Source organism: Aegilops tauschii, chromosome 2 (genome assembly GCF_002575655.3).
Source record: "Aegilops tauschii subsp. strangulata cultivar AL8/78 chromosome 2, Aet v6.0, whole genome shotgun sequence".
Classification (NCBI taxonomy): Eukaryota; Viridiplantae; Streptophyta; class Magnoliopsida; order Poales; family Poaceae; genus Aegilops; species Aegilops tauschii.
The window spans coordinates 9,214,269-9,236,236 of record NC_053036.3 but is presented as its reverse complement, the minus strand read 5'-3'; the positions used below and the strand labels follow the sequence as shown (position 1 = coordinate 9,236,236).

General features: G+C 39.5%; 2 protein-coding genes across 3 annotated transcripts; both read left to right on the top strand.

Moving 5' to 3' along the window:
- The first annotated feature begins 1,217 nt into the window (after window positions 1-1,217).
- On the top strand, window positions 1,218-6,553 carry LOC120974836 (uncharacterized). The gene is made up of 5 exons (XM_040401294.3): window positions 1,218-1,694; window positions 1,803-3,069; window positions 3,158-3,256; window positions 4,750-4,876; window positions 5,738-6,553. The coding sequence occupies exons 2-5, from the start codon at window positions 2,962-2,964 to the stop codon at window positions 5,911-5,913; spliced, it is 510 nt and encodes a 169-aa protein (XP_040257228.2). The 5' UTR covers window positions 1,218-1,694; window positions 1,803-2,961; the 3' UTR covers window positions 5,914-6,553.
- A 2,427-nt stretch (window positions 6,554-8,980) lies between these two features.
- LOC109785324 (meiosis-specific protein PAIR3) lies at window positions 8,981-16,157 on the top strand. 2 transcript variants are annotated; one of them, XM_020343921.4, is made up of 11 exons: window positions 8,981-9,298; window positions 10,171-10,248; window positions 10,363-12,174; window positions 12,293-12,440; window positions 13,364-13,453; window positions 13,580-13,643; window positions 13,720-13,869; window positions 14,006-14,064; window positions 14,832-14,966; window positions 15,500-15,591; window positions 15,675-16,157. In XM_020343921.4, exons 2-11 carry the CDS (start codon window positions 10,216-10,218, stop codon window positions 15,741-15,743), a joined length of 2,652 nt encoding a protein of 883 aa, XP_020199510.1. In that variant the 5' UTR covers window positions 8,981-9,298; window positions 10,171-10,215; the 3' UTR covers window positions 15,744-16,157. The 2 variants fall into 2 exon arrangements, with proteins under 2 accessions (XP_020199510.1, XP_020199509.1); XM_020343920.4 differs by having other exon boundaries at window positions 13,364-13,504.
- The last annotated feature ends 5,811 nt before the right edge of the window (window positions 16,158-21,968 follow it).

The following is a 21,968-nucleotide window of genomic DNA, read 5'->3' as shown; positions in this document are numbered from 1 at the left end:
GATTCAGGGTTGTTTTGGAGGCCATGATTTACAGATTTATATTTTCCCCATGGCTTTTGGTTTTGGATTGTTTGTCAGGGCTTTGACTGTACTTAATTCTGCATAGCCACTTATTGTATCTTCTCATACCTCTTTTGGTTCATAGGATATGATTAACATAGGAACAAAAAATCCTTTTGGTTCATAGGATAGGATAATCATAGGAACAAGAAATTTGTAGGAAATGAGATGACATGTATCTCAAATTCTATGAGTAGGAATAGAAAAAGAGATGCCATTTGGTTCACATTATAGGAATATTTCCATTGAGTCTAGTCTCATGTTTATTTTCCTTTGAAATATGGAGGGTAAGAACCAATCCTATGTAGCAATAGGAATCCATTCCTATGAACCAAAGGGCTATAAAGGAAAATTTCCTACAAGAATCCTATCCTATAGAATTCCTATGAAATTCCTCCAAAACAAAGGAGGCCTCAGACGTTCTGTTTGCTGGTCCAATATTTTTCTCTAAAAAATATGAAGAAAGAGAGTAAAGTCATATTGTGTCGTATCTGGGATACTATGGCTCTTGAGCTATTTCGATCCGAGGCAAAAATAAAATAAAGTAAAATCACTAGACGACGCCTCCCACTGCATGCAGCCGGTGTCCCAAAGTCGTTGTCGATGTCCGCACCCCACCCTGGCACCAAGGCATGCTAGACCACCGCAGCCGCGGATCCTAGGCATGCCAAATAATGGTAGCACCACCACACTAGATCCTAGTGGCAATATGGATGCAAAGTCGAACGTTCCCATGCCTCGCGTGCTCCCAGAACACTGCTCAACCTTGGTCTCCTCCGTTGCCCACTCAGATGCTGCACAAGTTTACTTTTGATATTCTAGACAAATTGAGAACTGAGAAACACCGCTGTGACTCTCGCTGCTAGTACAATAGCAAAAGACGAGTGATGCTACTTTGGCATGAAACCAACTCTTTGACTCCTTATCTGATTGATCAAATCCAGCCTCCCATGTGGCTTTGCGGGTGTGATATACCTTCATGCTTCATCATACGGATATCTAGAATTGAACACTTCAATTTTTGGGAAGCTAGAGTCTCGACAGTGGATTCATTTTTGGAGAAGTCCATATACAAAGTTTAGCTAGGAAGTGTGGGTTTGCATATCGTTTCCATGGGAGTGTGTGGGTGGATTACCACTGAGGGATTTCACCGAGGAGTAATGTTATGGTGGTCTATCTCCAAGGAGTTGAAAGAGAAGGGAGATATTAATTTTTGCAGTTCTAGGAATGGAAGACTGGATCTCGGATGTTGAGGAAGTGAAACTACTCGAGGATGTCAAGAAGAAGATGGAAGATGGTGTGGTGGAGGCACCAGATTGGCTACCAGATGGTTGGATCATGGAGGTTAGACGTGGTGACGATGGTGCCCTCTATCAGGTATGTTATATACAAACAAACATGATATTAAATATATTTAACATGTGTTTGTGCTCTATATTTTTTAGTTTTTTTATTGTTTTAATTATTGGAAATATCTGATATTTCTCCTTGCTTTTTTTTATTTCCAGTATTTCATTTCTCCAGTGTCAGGGGCAAAATTCACGATGAAGTCCAAGGTCCTGGACTACCTTTTCTCTGAGATGGATGAGCACTACATAGAAGCCAATTATTCTGTTGCTGATAGCATGCTTTCTGTATGTTTTGTTAATATAATGTAGTCATTATGTATATATATATGTGTGTGTATATACATATAACATTCCATATCCCTGATCCATCTATTGATATGTCATGATATGCAGAAGTCACATGAATGGCTTCCAAAGGGGTGGTTGGTCGAGATCAGAGCTGGCGGCGAGAATATGGACAAGATGTACAAGGTAGCCTTTTCACCTTTTTCCTTGCAAGTACTCTCTCTATTCATAATGAATGACTTCCAAGAAAATGTCAATCTAATCTAAGTTTTCTTTCATGAAAATATTTTTCATAATTACTAATTTGTTCCCATGAGTATCCAATCCTTTAACTGGATATGTTATCATGTCATATGCGAAGTTATTAAATTATGCTCATCTTCGATGGTATAGATGTGATTATTTAATTGGAATACAAAAGTGCCACCAAAATCTATTAGTTTCACTTTGGTAGTTTCCTAGCTCAAACAATGCTTATTTGTATTTGTCTATTGGAGAGGAGATGAAGAATCGTCACCAAAGGTTCACATCTTTCCTCATGCGTTATAACATAAAATGCACATCATTTCTTTATCACACCAGAATTATAAATTGTATGTCCATCTTTTTACCAATACTAAGTTTTCCAAAAAAATGCTCATAATAAAACTATTGTCTGTCTAGTATAACAAAGTGAGGACGGTAATAAAATCAGGAAAGAAATCATTTGTTGTCTAAAATTGCTAATTCACTGGAAATTAAAAGTGACATGCAAAAAATGTTAATATTGGTAGTGTCCAACGATGTATTGTCGAATGGCCCCCCAAAAAGCTTCATTTATATGTACATAATTTAAAAATGATCACCAACCGTTGATATATAGTAACTTATGTTATTTTTGAATCTTTTAGGAATTCCAAATATTCTTTTATGCTCACAACCATTATAATTTTCATGAATAACCCTCAGTTTGGTCAAGGATTAGACATGAACATGTTTGCCAGATACATTCCTAGGATTAGTTGATTTGCTTTGAGAACTAATTTTGCAATATATTTTCGGTCTCTCTCGCTCCCCCTGTGTGTAAGGTAACTTTGCACACGTGTGTAAGCTATACAAAAAACAAACAATCAACGATTAGAGTTAGCTACCTTCATTAGCCCCATAAAAATAATTATTAAGGATCTCAAGCATATTATTTACTCATGTCAAGTTGTCAACAAATAACTTTAATTTGATTGTAAATTCTTGCACGATTATTAATTTGCAGTTTTATGTTTCTGCGGCAATGGGAGTACGATTGTTTTCTAAAGAAGATGTACTACTCTATGTTAAGGAAGGGAAGATCTCCAGTTGTGATATTAATGGACAATGCGACACAAACTCTCGAGATAATGTGTATTTCTTGCTATCACTAAATAAATAATTTTTTATGTACACCAAGGTTTGACTTTCCAAAGCTAATATGTTTCCTTGTTTTATAGATCCTTGCAGAAGTGGAGTTCAACCCATCTGAGCTGCCACATGGCTGGGTGAAGGAATTGGAATACAGAAAAACATTGGAACGAACAAGGAAAGACCAGGTAAATAAAAATGAAAACCAAAATCACTCCATTGTTTTTCGATTAAATATTTTCATAGTCCTAATCATTATTAATTATACAGTACTACACGGACCCTATTAGCCATTGTGCATTCAGGACATTGAAGTCTGCACTTCACTACGTTCAAACGGGAAAACTTACAAAACGATCATTTGTTCAAAGGACAAGTGTAGATGAATTGTACAATTTTGAGAAGTCTGTTGATCTCGTAACTAAGCATTTCAAGATTATGTATCATGAGTAATTTTCGTACATCATTTCATTTTCTCAAAATTAATGTGTCATTCTAAGAACTTCACTTGTCTTAGAAGAACATACATTGGTATTCCCATTAGCATTTATACTCTTTAAAATTTAATTTATATCTTTTTATAAACTGCCATTCTAATTGTTCAAAATTCTCCACTTTATGTGAAAATAATAAGGTATCCTAAAATTTGCAAGTGGAATATTTTTTGACTTAGTTTCCATATAATTTGATTTTGTGTTATTCTTGAAATAATTAGACCAGTTAAACTAGCTTAAGTAGGATTGTAGGTTCTTTACTTGATTCGTGTTATTGAAGGAGGGTCATAGTGATAATGCTACATAATTCTTGCGGATTCCACCCTTCTACCTCTCATTATGTAGGAAATTATGTGATCACTCTAATTTCACATTTTCATTTATTCATGCAAGATTAATGTGCGATTAGTGTAGTTTTCATATGCTACGCATGTGCTATATCGAGATGATCGTCCTTGCATTTTTTTTCTTTGTTTTGCAATCCTATATTTCAAAGTTGCCGTCACATCATATAAATGCGTGCATTCCCGACTAATTCTGCAATTATCTATCAACCTATTAGGCAATAAGGTGTATCATAGGTTTTGGTTCATAACCACACCAAAAATGGAACATTTTGGTTTTGTTGTATCTTTTGGTATACCTTACTGTTTTCTGTTAAAAAAAATATCATCAGCTGCAATATAATAGTGTTTTTATTGTTTCCAAGTGTGCGCAACTTAATGTTCCTCTATTTTTTGAGTACACACTGAACAAATTTTTTTTTGTTATGTACATGAGAAACACATTTTTTGCAAAAACAAAGTCATGACTTTGGTCTACCTGTACGTTAGACCATACATGGAAATGATGAATTTTCGGTTTCTTTCACTAGCGTGTCAATTGTTTTAGGCAACTTTGTAGAGCTTAGTAACTTGTTATAAGACCCATCATAACATGCCAACTTGATATCTTAATGTGGTGGCTGAAAATAGCCCAGCTCTTAAAACATATGCTTTTTATGTAGTCTGTGTTATGATATTGTGTATATCATATATAATTTGTTGAAAATGTGTCCAACTATTTGAATTGTTAGCTTTATCAACAAATGGATTGCATTAACATTATTAAACTTCCAAAATTCTAATATGTAAGTAAATTATGTTTCTGGATATTTGGTATTTATTTTTAATTGTTTCTTTTTGCAGCATGAGAGTTTCCGCAAAAGGCTTATGAAAAATGTGATGACTAATACATCTCAAGCAAGTCCGTCGATACCTAGAAGATTAAAAATTGGGAAAAATATAAATCTCAATGAGCGAAATTTTAGTGTTTGTAAGTTCCTTCTCTCATCATTGCTATGGTATTTATATATACATGCATGTGTTTCACTTTTTTTTCCTTTAGGTTCTGCCATCCAATCTAGCCAAGTTACTATAAATACTTTACACTGTTATTGAGGAGAAATAGAAATAGCATGTGCTAGTATAAAATATGTTAGTGCACAAGTAGATAAATGACGAAAACAAATACTCATTCATACTACTACATAATCTTGTGGGTACTTAGTTTTTGTTGTGTGCTTATTTGCACTCCTCTGTTTTGTGTGAGATTGCTTTACCTGAGCGTGTTTACATTTGTTTGCTCTTTTTCTATCTTAGAATGTCCATTAGTTAGAAAGCTACAAGTAAACTACAACCTTTTTCAAGTTGCTTAATGACTTTATACGCAATTTTCCCAAGCTTTGGAAAGCGTTCAAGATACTTTGATTTATATAACTGAATAAATGTTTGATATACATAGTTTATATTTATGTGAGATTTAGAAAATGAACACTAACAACTGAATCAAACATGGATCTTTCAATTGATTTGTCAGTTTTGCACATCAACGTTCAAGTATATTTGCAAGCAATTTTGTAATTAGTTTTGAGTAATTAAAAATTATGTTGGTTTTCTTGAAAACCATATTGGTGCATATGTAAAAGTTTAAAGAACATATTAAGATATATGAAATATTTCTCCTCCGCCCCTAATACACATTGCTTGTACTCTTTTCCGAAAAGCTTAAAACATAATGAAAATAGTTAGGATTTCTTTGCAAAATTATAGAATGCACAAGGCTATAATACATGGAGCTAGTCTAAGGATCGTATTTGTATTTCTTTCATAATAACTTCTGGTTTATTTGTTACAGATGGGGACAACAACACCTCTACAAACTTATATTCACCAGATGAGAACCAAAAAATCAAGAAGAAAAGCATGAAGGCTAATGGGAAAGAAGCATACTCCTCCAAAACTATAAGGCGTCCAACAGGGAGGCCATCTGAAGTAGTGACGCAAACTGATGGAGACATATATGTGGAATAAGAATAGACGGTGAAAACAAAAAATGACTAGGTTTCAAAGGGAAAACAAACATGGGACTAGGCAATGAATAAATGGTTGGCACATTAAACCAGGATCTAAACTATATAAAGCACCAATGGAAGTTACAAGACATATTTGGCCATCATTTGGTATTGCTTTTGTTTTATTTATTAGTACGAAGTTTAGTCGGTCTTTAGAATAAAAGGGGGATATGATCCCCTAGACTTAATTGGGTTGAATGATTGTCGAAGACCTCAATAAATTATGTTAATATGTTCCTTTTGTGCATGAGGTTTGGATCAGAGGAAATTTGAGGCAAATGTATATGTACGGTCGTACTCAAAGAAGGTTAGACATCTTTGATCCTTTTACCTGTTATTATTACAGCTTTATGTACACAAGTTGTGGCGGATCACATGCAAAAGAAAGTTGTTGTGCTAATGATAAAGTATGTACATACAAAATGGGAACCTACATGCCCTTGGAAGATAATAGAACCACAATGGGAGATATTTGTAGGTACGGTACACGTTATGCGTGTTGCATATGCCGGTTTGCAGCTTGCAGTAAACAGAAATCACAAAAACTTATCGTTAGAGAGGCACTGGACGATAGAGAAACTGTCTCTCACAACATTCTAACAGAGCAGTGTGCATAGGAATGCATCAGATGCATTGGCACGAAACATGTATGTAGGGTTCTTAATGTAGCAATTCAAGAGTTGAGACTCTGTGCAAAAGTTTGAAGAAGAAAGCTTTTATGTGGTATCCTATATCTCAAATAGCTTTCGAGAAATTGAAACAAGCCAGGGCAACAACTCCAGTAATGGCCCTCCCTGACTTTAACAAACATTTTTGTATTGAAACAAATGCCTATGATACTAGCATTGGAGTAGTGCTCAGCCAAGAAGGAAATCCATCTAATCAGAAAGTGAGCATTTCTGAAAAGGAGGTTATGGCCATTACTGTGGTAGTGGATAGGCCTTAGAGGTCCTTTTGTTATAAAAACATGTCATAAAGCCTTTATTAGCTGGACAGACAAGAATTAATTATTGATTTAAAAAGAGGCCATGCGAAAATTAGTGGGCTTGTAGTTCACTTTTCAGTATAAAGAAGATTCTAAAAATAAGGCAACACATGCCCTTTCTAGAGTGGGACATGTGTTTGCTTTACCAACAGTTTCTTCAACTCAACCAGTTTGGATAGAAGAAATTATGAACTCTTCTGAGATTGACACTCATGATCGTCAATAGCTTCATAAACTTGCAATGAACCCTGATGAAGAGTCTGAATATTCTTTGGAAAATGGCCTTTTGAAAAATCTAGGTTGGATTTTGGTAGATGTAAATCCCGGCCTTCAGACAAAAATCATTGAAGCATTATATTCATCTCAAGTGGGGGGGAGGCATTTTCTGAAAGCCAAGAAACTTACAAAAGTGGGGGGAGGCATTTTCTGAAAGCCAAGAAACTTACAAAAGTGGGGGGAGGCATTTTTAGTGGGCAGGGATTAAAACTACAATTAAATTTTTTAATAACTTTGTTCAATAGTGTTAGATTTTTCAACAACCAAAACATGAGCATTGTAAGTATCCTGGATTGTTGTATCCTCAACATATTCCCAAGGACATGGGAAGCCATTTCTATAGATTTTATCAAAGGGTTGCCTGAGTCTGCTGACTATTTTTCTATACTTGTTGTGGTGGACAAATATATACCAGGTAGAGTCCCTTTATACCCTTGAAATACCCCTTCAGTGTTGCACATATATCACATCCTTTTTTATCGACCATTGTCAAGTTACATGGTATTGCATACAATTACCTCAGATAGAGACAAAATATTTACTAGCAATTTTGGAAGAAATTATTCAAAATGTGGGTCACCAAGCTTTACATGTTTACTGCTTATCATCGTCAAATGGATGGTTAGACTGATAGAGTTAACCAATGTTTGCAAATGTATTTGAGGCGTGATGTACATGGCACTCCCAAACAGTGGGCTCAGTGGTTACTCTAAGTAGAATTCTGGTACAATACAACCTTTCTTTCTTCACTGGAGTGTACTCCTTTGAAGCCATCTATGGGCATGAGTCCATTTTGGGAACTGCCACAACCCCTCCATAATGCACATGCCGAGTTGGGTAATTGTCTCCAAGAGAGTTTGTTGAAATTTGATGTTGATAAGAATAGAACATTCAGAGAGTTTGTTGTGGGAGATTCACTATATCTAAAACTTCAATTCTATGGAGAGACTTGTGTGGTCAACAAACCTTTTTCCAAATCTCTCCATGAAGCTCTTTAGACCCTTTACCATTCTGGAAAGAATTGGTCTAGCTCCTTATCGACTGGCGTTACCAGCTAAAAGCCTGGTTCACCCCGTGTGCCATGTTTCTCAATGTAACACTCATGTTTCAAACCACAGTCTAGTATTCACTAATGTGACTGAACCACCATTGTTAGACATACACAATGTCATTCCAGAAGAAGTTTTGGAGAGAAGGCTGATCAAGAAACACAATGGATCCTTATTACAAGCGCTCACTCATTGGTCTAGTTTACGTGCAGAATCTGCTACCTGGGAAAACCAAGAGACAGTCTGACGGCTGTCATCACTGCTACCCTGGAAGAGGTTCAGAGCTGACAGACCTTTTTTTTTGAGAAACATGTGTAATTTTATTCATATACTCATTACAATTACAGATACGCAGACTTGGATTTAAGATTCAAGAAAATGCAAAGTAACTCCTACGACTAAGGATTACAACGAAATCCTTTGGAAACACCTTCTTCGTGGTATCAACCTCTGCTACAAGAAATACTCTAGAGGCTTTGGTACAGAGGCTGCAATTGGAGTGGAGCAACGATGTTGTCGCTCTTTGAGTCGCCCATCCGAAAAGAAAAGATGAGAAGAGGCAGTGAGAGTCTGTGTATGGATTCAGATACGAATGGGCCAGTGTGTGTTGTGTTGCGTGGGCCTTGGGCCTTGTAAGTAAGTGTGGGGCTCACCCGTCGGGCCCATGGGCCAGAAGTGTGTGGGATACAAGTCGAACCACTCCACTGATGCGGGCTATCCAAGAAATGAAATCAGTCGTCCCCTGCCTTCGTCTCCCCTCTCCTTCCCTTCGACTGCGACCTCGATTTTGAATTCTCTCTTCCGTCCTCAATTCTCCACGAAACCCTAGCCTCCGCCGACCTCCGCCACCGCCACCACCACCACCGGCCGGCCATACGCCGCGGCGACTACCCTCCAAGAAGCTGCCCGTCCAGGCCCAGATCGAGCCCCCGCCTCCCCGCCGAGCGCCGCACCGCCGCCGCGGGAGCCAGGGAGCGCCGTCCCCGGTCGCCGCGCGCGGCCGGCCGTCGCCGCCAGGGACTCTCAGTCCTGAGGTACCGATTTCGAATCCCCCGGCGGGCTGGGTTGGGTTGGCCCGGTTCGTGCGCCTTGGTCTCCCGCACGCAAGGTTTCGTTAGGGTTTACTCATGGGCTGGGATCAGGCGCCCGCAGCCGTGGATTTCCTGATCTGTATGCTGTAATTTCACCTCGATCGCGTCGCACGCTTGCTTGTTGTTGCGAATTTGTTTTGCTCGCGTCGTTTGATTTGGCCGTGGTTCGCTTGGTTCCATTCAGTTGGTCGCCGTCGGTCAAGCACCTGAGACCTGATCTTCCATGGATCTCTTTGTTGGAATGCTTCCGTACAGGCGATTGGGTTAGGTCAGCTGCCGCAAGTCTTGCAAATGTGTCACTAGTATTGCTTTGTCCCAGCATTTTCCCGAGTTAAGTTATCTGACGACCTAAGCTGTATGCATTGCTTGTGGAAGATGATCTCTGAATGCTGAGACCACGTTTGGCCCAATGTATATGATACAGTTGCATTGCACCTGTTACTTCTAATCTGCCATTAATTCAAATATGCTTACAAGGGGCTAGTCATACCTAGCATTTCTCAGACTAGGCTAAGTCTGATCTGGTTGGTATGCTCTTGCTCTCAGCTAGCAGCCTGTTCCAGTTGACTCATTTTAATTACTACTGCATAGCATTTCAGACCTTGGCATAAGTTACACTTGACAAGAGTATCTTGCACAAATTCTGTCTTCTGTGTTACTGTTCATTTCTAAATCTGGTCCCAGTCTCAGGCATGGTTTATAGTCTCATATATATTGTATTTATACATCTCTGTGGAGCTTAATTTGATCCTAAATAAAAGATGCTTTAACATTGGTGGAACCTTACCTAATGCTCTTGTTCTCCTGTTTACCAGCTTCAGCTCTAGTTAATTTGGTCTATTGTTATCCCAGAAGCTGCAATGACGGAGATCAAGCTGCCGAATATCCAGAAAGTGAGTAGCAACTTCCTTCCTGTGCTAAATTGTAGGATGTGCTTCCTGTTTCAGGTTTAGCTGTTCCCTCACACTAGTGCTATTTTAACAACTCATGCTTTATGATGTTTCTAGGCTACATCAAGTGATCACTGGAGTTTGGCCAGCAACCAGTATCCATCTGGTAAATTTCCTAAGGTATCAATTGGCATACTTCATACAAGGTCAAGTTCTGCTGCTGCTGCTGCTGCCCCTGCATTCGAGAGGAACCTGTCTCAGAGAACTGATGGAAGATCTAGACCCCCGAAGGCGGATAATGCTTCACTCCGGGTCTCACAAGAAGCTGCAAACCATGGTGGATCTGCTACAGAGGCACCTGAAGCTGCCCATGTTAGGGTTTCTCTGTCACAACCTGATGACCATGCACGTGAGCAAACCGGAACCTTTTCCTTTGGAACAAGAAAAGAACAAGGCAGCCAGCTTGACCAACTGCAGAAGACATCCTTCGTCAATTCACAAGGAAAGCGCCAAGTGGAATCTGCAGATAAGACCAAGTCCAACAGCGAAGTGCTCAGGATGAAGCTGCGGGGGATCCTTGGTACATCACAAACCAAGCAGGCTGTTGCTTCACCAAACCCTGAAGACATTGAGACACCTGACCAACCTAAAAGTCTAGCAACCAATGGACCATCTTCAGGGATCAAGAAGGTTTACACGTCACGTTTTCCTGATATTATCAAGACACCTGATCTGCTCAACTGTCAAACAGCTACCTATGCAAAGAGCAAACCATCCTCTGATCCAATTGAGTCAGATTCTGATACTCCACAAGTAGTTGAAGTGAGGCCTGTTACTCGCACCTTGGGTCGCAAGAAAGCACCAGCAGCCTCCAAGAAGCAGGATAAGAACCAGAGTGCAAAGAAACCATTGTCTACTTCACGTTCTGCACCCAAACAGAAAACACTGGACAATGTCTTTGTTTTTGATGAGAAATGCACACCCAAAACCGTGGGGAAATCTGCAAATGGTAACTCTCGCTGCTTGAGAAATCTTAGAAGCTCAAATAGGAAGGCTAAAGTAGAGCTTAAGAAGGTCCATTGTTCTGACAAGATTTCTGACAAGATCACACAGGATGCTAGGGAAGGACAGCTATCTTCTAGAAATGCAGCATCAGAGAATAAGGGAGAGAAAACCACCTCCTTTTCTTCATTGTCCCGAACTGGAAAAACTGCTGAGAGCCATTCTAGAAGCCCTACAAGGGAGAAACGGCTGAATGGAATGGCTAAAGTTGGGCTTCAGAAGATGCAGTTGTCAGAGAAGTTGCTGCCCACGACACTGAATGAGGGTGAAGATAAGGTCTCTTCGCAGAATATTTCATCAAAAAGCAAGGAAAATTATTCTTCATTGCTGCACCAGAAGGAGAATTCTAATTTGAGCAAAGCTTCAGACAGAAGCCCTCAGGCACATAAACCAGCGGGGAATACTTTTAACTTGCCACCATCTGGCGCTGCTAGTCCATCACCTGAACCGAAAATGTATCCATGGGGCAACGAGGCAAGTCCCCAGATAAATGGTAAACCATCTGGCGCTGCTAGTCCATCACCTGAACCGAAAATGTACCCATGGGACAATGAGGCAAGTCCCCAGATAAATGGCAAACCATCTGGCGCTGCTAGTCCATCACCTGAAGCGAAAAAGTACCTATGGGAGAACGAGGCAAGCCCCCAGATAAATGGTAAACTGGGAGAGAAGTTTGCCAGTCCATTGGCAGACAGATTCAGAGACATGGGAGATGACTTTGCAAGTCCTACTTTTGCAACTAATGTAAATGGCTACCACACTAGAAGTAAAGTGCTACATGATGACACATACAGCCCCAAGTATCCAAAAAGTGTGAACAGGTCAAGATCAAGTTCCTTTGCTTCTGATCCAGGGTCTGAGCCATTGGTAGGCTTTCCACATCTATGAATCATTTCACAGCCATAGTAAATTTGTTTTGTCTATACTCATGTAACAGAGTAACTCCTATCTGTTTGTCACTCATTCATGTACTGCTGATATCCAGGACGGGATGGATAAAACCTATGAGTTACCTAAAAGTGAATCTCCTAATTCTTCAGAAGAAAGAGAGAACAAAAAGCAACCATATCTTTCACCCATTTTGCCAACTGAAGATGAAATGGCTCAAACTTCTATTCCAAGTTTTGGGAAAGGTCAGAATATCAACTTTGCAACTTTCAATACACATTGATACTTTATACAAGCAAAACAATAGCTTCCTAGAGTATGTTTTGTTCCTTTCATATTTATTGCCACATTTGTAGAACTGAAGGTGACAGTGTTAGTTTACAGAGTACTACCCATTTTGTTCTGCATGAGGACAGTACTCATGTAGAACACATTCTTCTCTATGTATTTACATATATAGATCGATTGTTTCTCTATGCGTCCATTACCAGTTAAACACTATTGGCAGAGCTTCTGCCCTTTTCCTGAAAAAATATTTAAACATTGGGGGTCCGAGCATCCAGTAGCAAAGTAAAAAAAAAAGAGTTAGGCATTAATTGTGCATTTTGCCACTGCCTTGCGCTTTTCTAACCATAGTGTACGCTTAAGCGCAATTATGCGCTAAGCGTTTTGCTATCGCATAGAGCCTAGGCACGCCTTTTTTTAACTATGTCCAATAGTCCTACTATTGCATCAGCTCTATTTCCACAGAATTTTCATAGCAATCATTGATCAATCACTATCAGTGCCAGACCCTCCAATAATCCTACTGTGGCTTTAAGGTTAGGGCTCTCCAAAGTACTGCCATGATTGCTGGTATGCTAAGATGATACACTCACTCTTAACTATTGTATGTAGTGCTTGCTCATGAGAAGCCATTCCAATGGAATAGAAGCAACATGTGGCATATTCTGTCATGTGCATGCATGCTACTTTAAATGCGTTTCATTACTGTGTCTTGATAAGTGCTTTAAGTTTAGGAATTTGACCACTCTAGTTCTGGAAAATTAAAAACGTGATCCAAGCTTTTCCCTCGTGCCGTTGGAGATGTATAAATTACATTGTCACATATGCAAAGATTGTTTACCTGTGATGTGTTACTTATTTGTAACTGGTTCTCCATGTGCAGGATATAGAACTCGCAAATGGCTTTCAGATGTAGACAGTCCTGATAAATCTCCTCCAGAAAATCTGGATAGGAAATCACATCTAAAAGAGGGTAAAAGAAGCAAACGGCGCTTACCTTCGCCTGTTCCTTTTGCCACTTCTGGTAAAGTTGATTACCTTCTTGCGTTGATTTAACAGTTGCAGTTTAGAGCTAATATGTCATTACTAATTCATTCAGGAACACAAGAAACTATAATGTCAGACAAAGAACCCGTGCAATGCCCAGATGACTACCTAAACAGGTCCGTTTTAGGTTGTATAAGAAATACAAATCTGATATTGTTGGTTGGTCCAATTTCATTTCTTGATTGTGAGCAGGGCTTTTGATGAGTTACTGCTGGTGCTGGGAAGGTTTCAAACCAAGATCAAGTCTGAAACAAGAAATAGAAGTTCTGAGATACTGGCAGGTACTGGAGAGATAATTCGCCAGCACCTCGAGGGAGTTGAGGTGCAGATGCAGGATGATGTGTAAGATCTTTACTGGTGTTACAAAGAAACTACATCTTATCTGCATACGCACACCTAATTGTATATATAGGCTTGTTAGAAGTATCATATATATTGAGGTGAAGCTATTTTTTGACGCATTCAACTGTACTTTCAGGGATAAGCTGGTCAATGCAGGAAAATCTAAAAGGAAGCGACTAAACTCAACATTTGAAGGTACAGTCTATATTGTGTCACTGCAGAAATTAATATTGTGAATCATGAGTTTTATGACAATGAGACCCATTTGTCAGAAACTGTTCAGAAAGCAGTATCTATATAGATGTGATGTACTGGTGTTTTGATACATTGTGCCACTCGTACTTCACCTATTTGGATTATTCAGCTCAGGCAACGTACTATTTCAATAAGAAGTAGAGTAATCATATAGGCATATAAAGTTAGTCATGATTGGATTCCTTTATGTTATGTAGGTCCAGCATATCCTAAACTTCAAGAAAACACAATAAGATGAATGCTTGCATATAAAAGACCCCTCCCTTAAGAAAGAACTAACCTTAAATAGGTTGATTTTGTTCTTGAATCACTTCCATTGTCTGAATACTGAATCATAAAATCAGTGCGATGAAAGATTAATTTGAGAAAAATTTAATGCACCACTTCTTTGAATCTGCCTGCAATTATCCAATCTGGTTTGGTTATTTCTTATTTACTATCTTCTGCTCTTTGGACTTTATACTGTGTATGCATATAGGGTTAGAGCCTGTTTGGTTGGAATGCTGACCATGCCACACCACAAGTTAGTTAGGTATATGACCAGGTTAGTTGCCTGTTTGGTTAGTAGAAGGCACACTTGTGGCAACATTCCTCTGTAAATACTTATACTTTACCTTGTCTTCTTGCATGTCCTGTGTTGTTTCTCTTGGAATAAATGTTAGTTACTCAAATGATATAACCTTGTCCTCTATGTCTTGTGGTTTCAGAGCAACAAGAACAGTTACGGGTTCTTCATGAGAAGTTTAAGGAGGAGGTTAACCAGCAGTTGCTTGGTTGCAAGAACTCTCTCGAGGAATTTGAAGCCTATCATGCAGAACTTAAGGCAGTAGCTGAGAAGCAAAGTAAGTTTTAACTTAAGACATTACACTTGCGGAATGCAAATGAAATACTTACTCGCCGCACTATTTATTACAAACTGATGCTCTGCATGGACTCCCAAAAATGTGGAATCATGTTAACCTTTGTCAAAACGGAGCCTTATGAAGTATCACCATTGGAGCACTTTGATTATAGATTGCAAGCTTTATGTCATATAACTGATCCAGGCACATAAGATTCCAACATTGTTTCATGCATGAAGTTTGTTGCTGAATAATGTGGTTAAATCGCATGTTCTTTTTAATTGAGAAGAATGATTGCCCAATCTCCATTGGCACATGATTAGAAGAAAGTCATCAGTGAAGTTTTTTATAATTTTGTTAAGTAATTATAGTTTTTGGCTCACTGTTATCATTGTTAAGAAGCAAATGGAATGAATCATCATACAGCGGCCACTAGAAGAAATCTGTTTAAATGCTTTGTTTCTGTCTCTAACCGCTTGGCCTTACCTGAATTACCACTGAACCATGGTGTACTTGTATGGTTGCATCAACAGAAGCATCACACAAGAAGCTCCTCCAACATGCCGAGAGCAGAGTTGGTTCTCAGCTCAACGATGCCGAAATCAAAATCGCGAAGGTTCAGAAGGTAAGGCAAACACTGTTCCCCAGGGAGGGATGCCGTATGTATCGATCAGACGCTAACCTTTTCAAATGAAAATGGTTTCGCAGAGAGCCCGGAAGAAGATGAATGGCCTGAAACATGTGCTCAAGGAGCTCATCACCGACACCGCAGATTGATCAATCTCACCTGCTCTGCAGAAGTACTCCCTCTGTAAAGAAATATAAGAGTGTTTAGTGATCTAAACGCTCTTATATTTCTTTACGGAGGGAGTTGATAGCTAAGGCGAAACCTGTAGGGTATATATAGAAGGATGGTGCCAGAACGCATATCTGGTTCCTTTGCTTACAGTTTACAGTTTGAAGAACTATGCCAAGTAGTAGGAGGCTATCCGTAGTTACAATGCATACCGTTTCACCATCTCTACCGTTTTGCGTCAGTGAATCGCTAACTTAACCGTGCCGCGTTTCTTTAAATGAATAATGTCCTGGTATTGTTTCTTGTTTCCAGACTGAGTAATGTAATGATCAAGTACAGAGTCGCAAATGCTTAAGTTAGATTTGCTGCCATGTGAATGTGATGGTTTAAATCAAGTGTACTCGTCTGGTGACATATTTGATTTCTTTCTGCCAATGCTCTTTTTCTTCGAGCTTTTGTGCATGAGATTTAGATTAGAGGAAATTAGAGGCAGATGTTTACCTGTTATTATTCCAGCTGTATGTACCCAAGTTGTGGCACAGTAGATGCAAAAGCAAGCTGCTACGCCGATGATAAAGTATGTAGTACATGCAAAACAGGAACCTACCATGCCCTTCGCAGATAACAGAACTGCAATGAGAGATTTTCTCTTTTTTTTTTGGAATAGTTTGGATGCGATGAGAGATATTGGTAGGTATGGCACACGTTATGCGTGTTGCATATTCCGGTTTGCAGCTTGCAGGAAGCAGAAATCACAAAACTTGCCGCCAGACACGGGTTGATAGAGAAACCGTCTCTCGCAGCATTCTGACCGAGCATTGTGCATAGGAATGCATCAGATGCATTGGCACGGAACATGTATGCGCTTCAAGAGTGGATACTCCATGCAAAAAGAATTAAAAAACGGAGTGGACATACATTTATCTTTGAGATGAGATTTTTTTTCTTACGGGAATCTCCAATCACTTGTCGTGGATGTACGGAGAACACCAGAAGTAACAAAAATTACTACCAGGTCCGTGGACCACCTAACAACGACTATAAGCGATGAAAGAAGGCAAAGGCGTGCCGCCGTCATCGTCCCTCCCTCGCCGGAGCCCGGCAAACCTTGTAGTAGGCAATCGGGGACTTGATCTATGTCATGGCATTGTTTAAGTTAAATGTTGGTGAAGAACCCCTAATTATGTGGACCAACCTCCTTGTGTTAGGTCCATATATCAAGTGCTCAATGTGTCCAAGAACTCCGTTTGGTCCATCTAGGGTGAACTAATGGTACAACCTTTTCATCGCCAGTTCGTTCGATCGCACAGTGGTGGGTTATCACGATTCAAGGTTGACCGGTCAACGTTACCCCAGTCAACCGTAGACTATTTGAAGAAAAAAAAACATAGATCTATTTTTTTTAATTTGAGATAAAGTTTGTGTGTTTTACGAAAAAGTCTTTGAATTCAAAACAGTTCAACGATTTTGAAAAAAATTCACAAACTCCAATAAAGTTCATCAAATTTGGAAAACTTCACAAATCTGAAAAAAAATCATCGATTTTGAAAGAAAAGTTCACAAATTTGATAAAACTTACATCATTTTTAAAAAAAGTTCACAAAGTTGAAAAAGATCATCAATTGTTTTTTAAAGGTTGCCAAATTTCAGAAAAATGGTTTGTCGATTTAAATAAATTAACGAATTTGGAAAACATTTCATCAACTTTGAAGAAAATGTTTGCGGATATGGAAAAAGTTCATCAATTTTTAAAAAAAGTTCACAAATTTTACTAAAGTTTGCACATTTATGAAAACAAAAAATTAAAAAGAACAAGAAAAAAATTAAAAAGAAAAATAAATCAAATTCCGCAAACTGAAAAAGGAATAATGCAAAAAAAAAGTACGTGTGCACATGCGTTGCGATGTCCTAGTGGTTGATGCGCTTCTCTCCGAACAAACATATCTCGGGTTTGATCGTGTCAGCCGTGCGCACTGTTTTTGACCTTTAAGAGAAAAGTAAAAAAAAATATGGGCCAGCCCAACTGGAAGGGGGATGTGGGCCATATATGAAATGGCCCTTAAGCGGCGTTTAAGGCGCTGTATAGGCAATGCCCCAAAACAGAGCACCAAAACGAACTAGAGCTAGTATTAGCCAAAACTACTGAGGCCTACCACCACTTAATATCATTCCTCCTAGAGAAAGTCCGAAGGCCCAGTTTGGTAAAAGGAAAACCGATTCAGCTTTTTTCCTTCCCGGAGACGCATTGACCAGGTCTCTAGTGCTTGAATGGTGATTGGGAAAAGGATGCTCTCTGCTCCGTGCTCGCCCGAGCCCCCACTCAGGGTCGACCTTAGTAGCAATTAAGTCTGCTGATCTTGACAGTTGGAGGCTACAAACAATCATGTCCTTGAGTTAAAAGACAAGCCCCTTGGTGAAAATATGTCCTTTAGTTAAAAAGACATGTCCCTTACCGAAAGGATGTGTCTTTGTGGAAAGATACGCCCGTTAAGAAATAGATGCATCTTCATGAAAAAGGCATGCGGTCCCTTTTTTGGAAAAACTTTTGATCTATTCATCAACTGTCATGACAGTACAAAGAAGACCAGAAGTAAAAAAAATTACATCCATGTCCAGAGACCATCTAGCAACAACTATTGTCACTGGAGCGAGCCGAAGACCCACCACCATCATTACCCCTCCTAAAGGCATGTCATCACTTGGTGAACATATATCTCTTTGTAGAAAGACCGACCCTTTGGTGAAAGGATGTCTATTCATGAAAATACGTATCAATAAATATTGAAAAGAGTCATAATAATTGTATACTGACACGTTACAAAAACCAGTTGGCAACTTCGTAAAAAATGAGACCAATGAAATCGACTTAACCATTTCAAAAAAATGAATGTACAATTTTGTTTGCATTTTAATTCATTTATACACTTCAACAAAAATTTACTTTGCAACTCCTTAAAAATATAATTTCATGTATAAGCGTGTGTAATAAATTCACTGAAAACATCTAATCATACCACAACAAAGCATGAGTTTTACACTAGTTCTACACTATAAGTTGAGGGTCTTTTACATTTTAGTCACCTTTCTAATAAGCATATGTGCATCAACATGTTTAATCGTTCCTATCTCACTTCAATTCACATAAACCTCTAGAGTACATCTTAATTCCAGGAATTTACACTAAAATGTGCTCATTTTGAAACATGCAACGTCGAATTACTTACGTGCAATTTTAGGTGCATAAGATTTATGAAAACTGAGAGTGAGGAAAAAACACTGCATCTGGATCACATAAAACATAAAAAAAGAATTTTTTTTTTTAGAAAAAACTTCGTTAGTATTAATAAAACCTATATATGTGTGCAAGAAAGCTATCTATAATGTAAATTCATGTCTGCGAATTGAACCTAGGTGGTGTAAATTGTGTATTCTCACTCCTTCAGTAAAGGAACTTGACTTAGTCCTGATATATATAGCTTGTAACCTTTTGGTATGTTAACCTTTGGTGCTCAGCTGTAGTGCACAACTCTTTTTTTTCTCTCAAAATGCCAGCTGGACCTCCTTTTTGGTATGTTAAACCAGCGGACGGATACATGACCGTGTTGGATGACAAAATTCATCTAGATCGCGCGGTCTGAACGGTTGTGTGCGGTTTGAGGGTCCGCGTTGAAGATTCCCTTAAGCGTGCGCGACCTCGACGGTGACGGGGGACAGCAGGGAGTCATCCATGGCGGCGAAGGACGGTCAGGGAAGATGCACCGGAGCGGGAGGTGGCGGGGCAATGGTGGCGGAGGGTGGGGGGAGCAGGAACGGCCGCACGGAAATGTCCCACCCGCAAAATCTCGCTGCGGATAGGGGCCGAGCTCGGGTCGTCCTCCCACCCTGTGAATCTAGAGGTCGGGGGAGATCTTTTGCCACGCCCCGCAAAAAAATTTACGGGTCGGCTGCGAATGTGGTGTCTGATCGGGCAGGTTTTCCTGCGCCGACCCGTATTTTGGCGGTTATTTTGTGGATCGGGGCGGGATGTGGGGTCTGCTAGAGATGCTCTAAGCCTTTGGTGCTCAGTTGCACTGCATAACTTTTTTCTCTCTCTCTCAAGATGCCAGCTTTGTGCCATGTTTCACACTTCTATTTTTCATTCAGCAAACATGACTTGTCTGTGCATCTTCCAATTTCCTCCAACCATATCATACCGTCGAACCATGCATGCATGCCCTTTCTTGATTTGCTCCCTATTTTACACCAACGAATTTTCCATGGTTTAATTTTGTCTGTCTAGAAAGTAATACTACGTGCACACGGAAGAGTTCAGATGTGAGCGAAACTAGCTTGTTGCTCCGATGACGAATGTGCATTTAGTTCTACAACAACGTTTGAAAATACATATATAAGGCAACTTCAGAACAATATTATGTAGTATAAATTTAAGCTGTCACAAGGATATGGGGTAACTATAATCATGTCGGCAACTTGAGTCGGTAGAAACGTGGTACCTTTCTGTGGGTAGAAGCATGTCAACAACCTTTCCTGAGAAAACTACCTGAATATAAAACTTTTGAATAAATGTTTTCTTCACAATGCTACAAAACTAATGTGAAAAAACGAGAACCATCTCAACTCTGTAAACTCAAGCATACTACATTCTCTCACACAAATGTACACTCTAGAACCATCTAAAAAGTCATAACTAAATAAATAATGAGAGAATCAGATAAATATTATTATTATATATGATGATATCCAGCCCACTCATCCACGTAGCATGCATACCCGTGCAGTCTCGCAGCACTTGAGTGGCAGGGTCCTGCTTTCTCCAAGGCCAAACAAATTTAAAAACACAGACACAAAAAATTCAAGATAAAGCAGGGCAGTGCAGAGCAAGGACAGCACGTACGCTGTGATTGCAGCCTTGAGACAGAAACAAGTGCCTAGTGAGCAAAAACTATGTAGCCTATGATTGAAAAGATTTTATATCTCTGCTCCCTCCTCCCTTCTTCTCCTTTTCGGAAAGGAGAGAGCATAGCTCTCATGGCTACCTATGCAGCTAGAGTATCACTAGTCAATTCCTCACCATGCTGCTCCCCCCTTATTTGATACACGATGTGATTGGCACACCAGTGACTCATGAGCAATTTTGATACACATATCCTGGATGTGACTCGCACTATAGTGATTTTCATGAGAAACTGGCGAGCAAAAATAAAAATAAATCTAAAGGTGCATGAATGGATCTAGCTAGGGTGGTACTACACATGTTTCTAGATGCACCACATTGTTTGGCAGTGTAGCAATAGCAGTGGCATTATCCTCCTCTCTTGTTGCTATGGACCAGTCCAAAAGAGGCTAAGGGGAGGCAGCACGCATGGCCATGGAGAGGCTGATTTTTTGAGTGTGCAAGGTCGATAAGCCATAGCAAGCATGTGGGAGTGTGTTGCTACTCACATGGCACCTATGACACCATTTGGAGGTTAGCATGCATAGTGCCAAATTTTTCTCTTTTACATGTGGTTTTACATTCAAAGGTGGGTGTAAGCTTGATCCGAGCACTACAAATTTATAGTGGACCTTGTGGTCCTGAGAGATATGGGATTGTAGGATGTGCATCAACCACTTTGCCAGTATAAAAGTGTACCATTATAATTGCATAGACATAAAAAATACGATGATCACATCACCGCTAGTGTAGTGATACATGTCGATGAGTGCATCGATGCACACTCCATTGGCGATCCATTTGGCAAATGCGGCTTGTGGGAAACAACTATGTGATGGTTCAATGTTAACTACCCATCAATCACTCCACATACGCGTTGGATTGGCATGCCATGACGAGCGGGAATCTCACATACAATTCTTGATATTTTTCCTAGAGTTTTCGATTGCATTTTAGACTATGGTTTTATAGCAAGCCTACATTAACCCACCACCGCACCGACCTAGTACATGGCTTATTTTGCACATCATTGTGCCTTACACGCGTATAACCTTTGTTGGAATACATATATTCTTTTGCCAGTAGTTTCAAAGGTACTTTCCCATAGATAACCACATATTCATACACCATCTTAAGGAAATCACGTGGAGAAATCATCAGAATGAGATCAAGTGATCAACCATGCATCCCTCCCATGAAACATGGATGGCCTCCCCTTTTCCTTTCCATAAGAAAAAACTAATGCATGCATGTTATGAAAAAGTTGTAATGC

Excerpts from the sequence above, each read along its gene's own strand:
- LOC109785324 (XM_020343920.4), top strand. The coding sequence starts at position 10,216 with ATGACGGAGATCAAGCTGCCGAATATCCAGAAA. Across the intron at positions 13,644-13,719 it reads CCAGATGACTACCTAAACAG|GGCTTTTGATGAGTTACTGC; the intron begins GTCCGTTTTAGG and ends GATTGTGAGCAG. Across the intron at positions 13,870-14,005 it reads GTGCAGATGCAGGATGATGT|GGATAAGCTGGTCAATGCAG; the intron begins GTAAGATCTTTA and ends CTGTACTTTCAG.
- LOC120974836 (XM_040401294.3), top strand. The coding sequence starts at position 2,962 with ATGGGAGTACGATTGTTTTCTAAAGAAGATGTACTACTCTATGTTAAG. Across the intron at positions 3,070-3,157 it reads ACACAAACTCTCGAGATAAT|ATCCTTGCAGAAGTGGAGTT; the intron begins GTGTATTTCTTG and ends CTTGTTTTATAG. Across the intron at positions 3,257-4,749 it reads AACGAACAAGGAAAGACCAG|CATGAGAGTTTCCGCAAAAG; the intron begins GTAAATAAAAAT and ends TTCTTTTTGCAG.